This window comes from Orycteropus afer, unplaced genomic scaffold, assembly GCF_000298275.1.
Source record: "Orycteropus afer afer isolate SDZICR_OR568_19922 unplaced genomic scaffold, OryAfe1.0 scaffold00024, whole genome shotgun sequence".
In the NCBI taxonomy this organism is placed as follows: Eukaryota; Metazoa; Chordata; class Mammalia; order Tubulidentata; family Orycteropodidae; genus Orycteropus; species Orycteropus afer.
Genome location: NW_006921611.1, coordinates 7,134,903 through 7,142,500, shown reverse-complemented (window position 1 = coordinate 7,142,500; position 7,598 = coordinate 7,134,903). Strand labels below are relative to the sequence as shown.

The 7,598-nt window shown below is 35.2% G+C and overlaps 1 protein-coding gene across 1 annotated transcript in view; it reads right to left on the bottom strand.

Moving 5' to 3' along the window:
* Positions 1–7,598, bottom strand: part of ADAM9 (ADAM metallopeptidase domain 9) — a 233,057-nt gene that overhangs the window by 152,971 nt on the left and 72,488 nt on the right. The window contains exons 5-8 of the mRNA XM_007935059.2: positions 6,839–6,915; positions 5,026–5,221; positions 3,801–3,866; positions 504–575 (exon numbers count right to left, since the gene is read on the bottom strand). Of these exons, the coding sequence (XP_007933250.1) occupies positions 504–575; positions 3,801–3,866; positions 5,026–5,221; positions 6,839–6,915 (411 nt within the window). The remainder of the gene's footprint in view (positions 1–503; positions 576–3,800; positions 3,867–5,025; positions 5,222–6,838; positions 6,916–7,598) is intronic.

Below are 7,598 nucleotides of genomic sequence, written 5' to 3'. Positions count from 1 at the left end.
CCTCACCTAATCCCTTCGGCTGATTGCTCTTCTCTTTGGCTCCCTGGGTTTTACCCCTTTCTCCTGCTCTTCCGGCCTGCTACTCTGTGCTACGCCCATGCTTACCTTGCTCCCGGAGACCCGGTCCCTCTCGGGAGGGTAACAAGGGAAAGTGTTCACTAGTGCTCAGACGGCTCCCTTGCTACCATCCCGAGAAGAGTAGGAGGTGGCCTTATTCAAAACAAGATTCTCTCAATAAAAATTTAAATATCTTTCATAAACCAAAGGACCTTAGTCTATATACTCTGAAGATAAAATATATGCTAATAACAAGTCTGTTCTTCTCAAAGTGTTTCTACGCTTGTACTTTCCTTTCTAACAGAAGAAAAGTTATAATCAAAGTAGAAAGCAGATCTTAGACCCTAAGATAATCAGAACACACACCGAGATAATGTTAAAATTCTGTTCTGAGACTGTGAAGAGACACAAGAGAATCATCCTGGTTGACAGAAAATACAACTTACGCTATCTAAGTAGTTTGCTAAACGAATCATCTCTTCTCTCACAGCAGTCTGATTTCTCCCCATTGTGTCATACTGAAAAACAAAGCAGGAAATCATTATCATCAAAGTAATTTAAGAGAATTACTGTAATCTGTTACAAAGAAAATAAGAATCCAAGTATTTCCTCTGAATCAAAATTTGAAGCATGGAGGCATTTATCAGCATTTCAAATTAACAAATCTAAAGGATACATTTAGGGATAAGTAGGAACAAAAGAAAAACAAGCACAAGTATGAACTGAATAATCATGAAAAAAATTGAAGTCCTAATGTTTCTCTAAATTAGTATAAATTTAAAACAAATTTTATTCTTAAGGGTCTTTTTATTCATTTTAATGCAAAAATATTTCCAAGCATTTCACAAGGTAAAGTTTAAAACAATTAAAATGTATAAAAGAATAAAAGATAATTTTCAAGGTTTCCTGAGCCTTTCACTTCTTAGGCTAAAGGTACTATCAATAAACTCTAAATCATAGGCTATAATAATAGTAATGAAGTAATTAACCCATGGTCAGTAGTTACAATATTAGATGTATGTAGCAGCCAAATGCCTTAACCACACCAGCAGAGCTCCTTATGTATATACATACACCAAAAAAAAACAAACTCACTGCCATCAAGTCAAACCCAATTCATAGCAACCCTCCTTGGGTTTCTTAGGCGGTATCACTGTGTAAGTAGATTGTCCAAACTTCTTTCCAAGGAGTAGCTGGTGGGTTTGAACTGTCAGCTTTCTGGTTAGCAGTCAAATGCCTTAGGCACTACGCTACCAAAGCTCCTATGTATATACATGTTGTTGTTGTTATGTGCTATCGACATAGCGACCCCTCCTTGGGTTTCTAAGGCAGTATCACTACAGAAGTTGATTGCCCAACCTTTCTTCTGAGGATTGGTGGGTGAGTTTGAACTGCCAGCCTTCTGGTTAGCAGTCAAGTGCCTTAGGCACTATGCTACCAGAGCTCCTATGTATATACACAGAGATATATAAAAGTTTAACCATATTAAGCCAAGTAACTGATATGACTGATTATTTTCTTTGTGACCTGAGTTCAATCTAAATGTCTGTTTTAACATTTAGTACAACTAACTAACCAACCAACAAAATGAAATTTTAAAGAAGAATTTATAGTTGCACTCTGATTCAGGTATTAATATCAGAATATATCATATTTTATCACTCAGGCAATCTCACCATGACTCTCTTTAACAAGAAAAAATGTTTTAATACATTTGAAAAGGTCTGATTGAAATAGAACCATTTTTATTTTGAACCATTTTCTACCGGTATATAACAAGCTGCTCTAGAAAGAACAAGAAAGAAAACAATATTAAATCCCTATTTTTGTGATTTGTCTGAAACATCCTACAGAATGTTTTACCCATTACTGGAGTCACAGAGTTCACACTTGCTCACATTCCCTATACCTTTTCCTTGGACCACCTGAGGGTAATGAACCTATAATTAACAAATCTGAGTAAGTTTCTATCTTATAATAAACACAGCTTGTTTGTTTCAACCTATACACTAGAAGGGATAAATTTTATCTTAAAAATCCTCAAAACTGTCTCTGTAGTTCACAAAAAAGGAACTGCCAATTATACTGTTTCTACAATAAACTCTTTCACACAAACAACAAAGTTGGCAGTAAAAATAAGATGAATTTTCAAATAACTCATATTTTAAATTATATGCCCACTATATCTAAAATTGATAATCGTATAAATGCTGACATAAACAGATTACTTCTCTCGGTTAAGGAAAGCAAACTTTATAAATGAATAAGGTTTGGGGGCTTAGGACCATAGTCTTGGGAGACATTAAGGTCAATTGGCCTAACACAGTCCATAAAGACAATGCTCCATATCCTACTTTGGTGAGTAGTGACTGGGGTCTTAAAAGCTGGTGAGTGGCCATATAATAGGCAACTATTGGTCTCTCCCTATCAGGAGCAAAGAAGAGTGAAGAACATCAAAGAGTCAAGGAAATAAGTAGCCCAAAGGACTAATAGACCACACAAACCACAGCTTCCACTACCCAAAGATCAGAAAAACTAGACAGTAGCCAGCTACACTACCTACTGCTCTGATCAGGAGCACAACAGAATGTCCTGGACAGAGTGGGAAGAAAAAAATACAAAACAAATTCAAAAACATAAAAAGACCAGAACTACTGGTCTGATAGAGAGACTGGTAGAGTCCCCAAGCCTGTGGCTCTTAAGACACCCTCAAGCCTGGTACCAAACTTACCCATGGGGATCAACTTTCAGCCAAAGAATAGACATGTCTATAAAGTGAACAATAACACCAGGGAAAGATGTATTCCTCAGATCAATCAATCAACCATACCATACAAGACCAAAAGGGCAGCATTTGCCAAAAAATAAAACTCAGAAGATAGGAAGGAATAGGAAAGAAGGATGAACGGAAATGGGGAACTCACAGAGGAAGTAGGGAGAGTGTTGTTACATTGAGGCTTTTGCAACGAATATCATGAAACAAAATATGTATAAATTCTTGACTGGAAAACTGATTTGTTCTGTAAACTTTCACTCAAATCACAAGAGAATGCTGAAAAGAAAAAAAAAAAAAAAAGGATACCCTGAACCATTAAGTCGTCATTGCCTATTCTCCCCAGCCCCTAGCCTTTGGCAACCACTAATCAGCTTTCTGTCTCTACAGAATTGCATACTCTGGATATTTCATATACATGGAATCATATGATACGCAAAATAAATAAATACAGATAAGGAAACTCCTTTCGCGTTAGTCTTGTCCACTGAAATTAACACTAAATGGTAAAATGAACTAGCCTCCTCTTTGATTTCTAGGTCATACTCCCTTCTGAAGTATGCCAGGGCATAAACGTTTTCTCTCTCTTAAAGGGAAGTATATGTTAGCTAAAATCCTAGTAAGCAAAGCAACACTTAATTGACTATTTCCAACCACAGTCCTTGAAAGTGATCTGAAAAGTTCTCAAGACTTTAACTGATAGGTGGTACAGTTTTAAGAAACTGAGCATAAGCAAGTTACCAGAAAGAGCAGGGGGAAAAAAAATCACCTGTAAAGAATTGCTACATTCAGCTCCTGATGGAATTACAAATATTAAATTACACACACACAAAAAAAAAAAACAATTTTAATTTTAAAATTGTCATTTAAGAAAAATAGTATAAATATATTACATTTCATATTTCTCTCATGGGATGCTCACTTTTCATGTGCTTCTCATGAAAAAGAAGAAAACTTTCACCAGTCCTACCTTTTCCTTATCTACTACAATGAATAGTTCCACATATCGGGTCTGGGGCAGGATAGCTCTTCTTCTCTATCAAACACAGAAACAAAAAGAAGTGAGAAGGCTGCAGGTTTCTCTTAAATAATCATCTTATCCTAACTTACGGATGCTTATTTCATGTCTGCTGACAATATCAGGAAATTTTCTCACATTAAGTGACTTTAGGTCAATAAAACCAAAACCATAATTAAAAACAAAGAAAATAGTAATATCTGATATCTGTACTAATATGAGGGAAAAAAATCTAGTTAAAGATAAAATGGGTTATTCAGGTTTCCAAACAGAATTACTGATTTTTCTGAAATTAAAACCACATAAACATGTAAAAACATGCACATGTACACATATACACAGTTTAATGGGAAACTCCATTAATACACTGCAGAGATAAAGAAAGAAAGATTATCTCTCAATTGCACAAAGCAAAAGTGGAGACAAAGCTGCCACTTTAAAAAATATATATATATATTTGTGATTTTACAAGAATTAATATAAAGTAGGATAAGCTAAAATGTAAATGTTTCCAGTATCTAAAAAGAATAGTCCAATAATTAAGAGTGGATAGCAGGAAAGACAATGAAATAATACCATGAACTAGTATGAGTTTATCAAAAATATACCAGATATTGACAGAATTAAAGGCAGTCCCAGGCACATGCTTCTTTCAACACAGAAACAGCTCTCATATGCAGAAAGGTATATTTCCTACAGGTGAGGTTGATCTAGTTCTAGAACCATTTCAGTCTAAGAGACTCATCTCAAGAGTAAGTCAGGAAGCCCTAAAGTTGTCTCAAAATGGTATTTTTGGAAGACATTTAAAGTAATTAATGCCCTACAATCAAATCTCTGTTTCTCCAATCTAAAGTTCAAGAATCACCAATCCAGTTTGTATAAGATATATCTAAATTAAAAATTCCACTGCTCTCTGAAAGACTATGCAACAATGCTGGAAGAAATACGCATTACTGTTTAAGTCCCAGTTTCCAAAACCCACAGATGCTACATCCCCAATTAGACTTACCAGGTTGGTGGCAAAAGCTGCATAGTGATCATCTTTATATCCCTCATAACCTATCACAATGTCTGACACAAAATTGTCAATAAACAAACAAGTATTAGTTAAATGGACAAACACATGATTTTTTAAGAACAGTAATGTGAACCATAAAGAATGATACTATTTCCTTACTCGAAGTAGCTTGGTCATGTTTGGAGACTCTTCCTCTTCATCCTTTGTGATTTGTTTCTCTACATCCTTGTTGGAAACCCCACATTTCAGAGGCTCTTTGTTGACATCATCCATTCGATAAAAGATATGCTCAAAAAGAGTACTGTTTTGCAGGGGTTCAATCCCATAACTCACATCATCTAAATGCAGCAATCCTCTAAACATTGTGTTTATCACATACACAATTTTGAAGAAAAAAGATACACAGGAAAAGAAATCAGAAACTCTGAATTCAAGTCCTAGTTCTTAACATGTATAAAGAGGAGTAGCAAAAAAATAGAGATTTTAGAGTCAGACAAAATTAAATTTAAACTCAAGACTGCTACTTACTAACTTACTGCCCAAAAGTTATTTAACCTCTCTGGGTGATTACTGTAAAATGGAAGGCATTATGGAGTAGTGGGAAAAAGCATGGAGTCTAGCCAGAGGACCAGAGTTTGAATCCCAAATATGTTTCCTACTAGCTGTAGGACTTGGAGCAAGTTATTTAACATAAGCTTGATAAGGAGCTCTGGTAGTGCAGTAGTTAAGTAATACTAGGCTGCTAAATGAAAGATGGGTGGCTCGAACCCACCAGCTACTCCCTAGAAGAACAATGTGGCAATCTGCTTCCACAAAGATTTACAGCCTCGGAAGCCCTGTGGGACAGTTGTACTCTACCTTACAGGATCACTATGAGTCAGAATCAACTCAACAGTAACAAGTTTTGGGTTGATTTTTAGTTTACATTCTGCACAGGGTTGTTCTGAAAACTAAATTATGTGTGCTGTTGTTGTTGCTGGTTGACACTAAGTCAGGTCCGATTCACGGCAACCTTACGTATAACAATGAAACACTGCCTGGTTCTGTGCCATTACTGCTGTGGTTATTGTGCCATGTTTTGAGTGTCTTCCATCCCAAGGGGCTCATTTTCCAGGAATACATCAGATAATGTTCTGTTGTTACTGACTTGGCTACAACGGCTAATTTTCAGAAGCAGATCACCAGGCCTTTCCTCCTACTCTATCTTAGTCTAGAAACTTTGATAAAATCTATCAACCATGGATGACCCTGCTGATATTTGATGGTGTCATAGCTTCCAGTATCAGAACAACACACAAGCCACCATTGTATGACTAACTGACAAGCAAGTGGTGGCTAAATCATTTATTAAGTACAAACACTTAGAACACTGCCTGGCACACAATAACTATTTAGTAAATATTTCCATTTAAATGGAAATAATCCTAGCATCTTTAGAGTTAGTTTGAGAAGTAATAAATCTAAGTTCAGTCAATCAATTATGCAGTCAACCAACCACATATTGCCATACCACCAGGCACTTAATAAATGTAACTTTAACATTATTATTACTTCACATGCCGTGTGCTACCATTTCTCTGAACCTCAGTTTGTCTATCTAAATATGGATATAATGAGCTCTTTCATAGTTATCATAAAGCTTAAGTGAAAGTATATAGCTAAAAGATTTATAAAGTATTACAGAAATTTAATGTATACTTCAAATAGCAAAAAAAAAAAAAAAAATATTTAACAGTCTCAAAAGATAAAATTTTCCCTTCAGGTATTAAAATTAATCAACTGTAACATTTTCGTAAGTAAGTATACTAATAATGATGACTACAATATAGCTGCTATAAAAATCTTTAGCGAGCTCAAAGTAAAATCTAATTTTGTTAAAGTGCCCCAAAATTACTTGATTCGGAGATAGAAACAGGAGAAAGTTTGAGTAATAAGGGAAAGAGGGTAAAAACATATAAAGAAAATTTCTTACCTGAGTCCAAAACAGTTGCTAAGAGCAACGGATGAATTATAAACTCCTTCCACATAGCCCCGATAATGACAGTGATTCTAAATGAGAAACATTGCATTAACTTCAAATACCGTTCCACTGTTGAAAATCATCACAGAAATTGCAGAGCTTAAAAATTACTTAAGGCCAGTAAACTGAAAAAAAAAAAATTATTTTTTTACTGGCATATCACATAACACTCCTCCGAGTATCTACTATCACCCTGTAAGTACACAAATGTTCAGGCAGGATTCCAGAGAATACTAAGTACAAACAGCACTGCCCCAATGACCTTTCAGTCTAGAGGCAGAACAAGACAGCATTATGCCAAGTTTAACATTTCAAATCACAGTCAATCCAAGAAACTATAACCACCAATGACATCTAATACAGAAGAGGACTTTGTGAGAGGCTAACAATGCCACTCCTTCAACAAAAAGAAAATTAAAATAATATGAGGGAGAAAGACTGATTTTGATCAGATTATTTCATTTTCTATCTATTTAGTCCTAAATTTAGCCATCTTCAAAAAATTATGAGCCTTTATTTTTAATTTTGAGCAAGAAATTGACCAGTAGAAATTCAGACATACTATCACTTACTAATACCAGATATTTTAGTAACTGATGAGATTTTCTGATCTTTTAAACAACTGCTCAAAAAACTCACTGCCATAGAGTCAATTCCAACTCATAGCAACCTCCTTTGGGTTTCCAAGGCAGTAAATCTTTTTTTTTTTTTT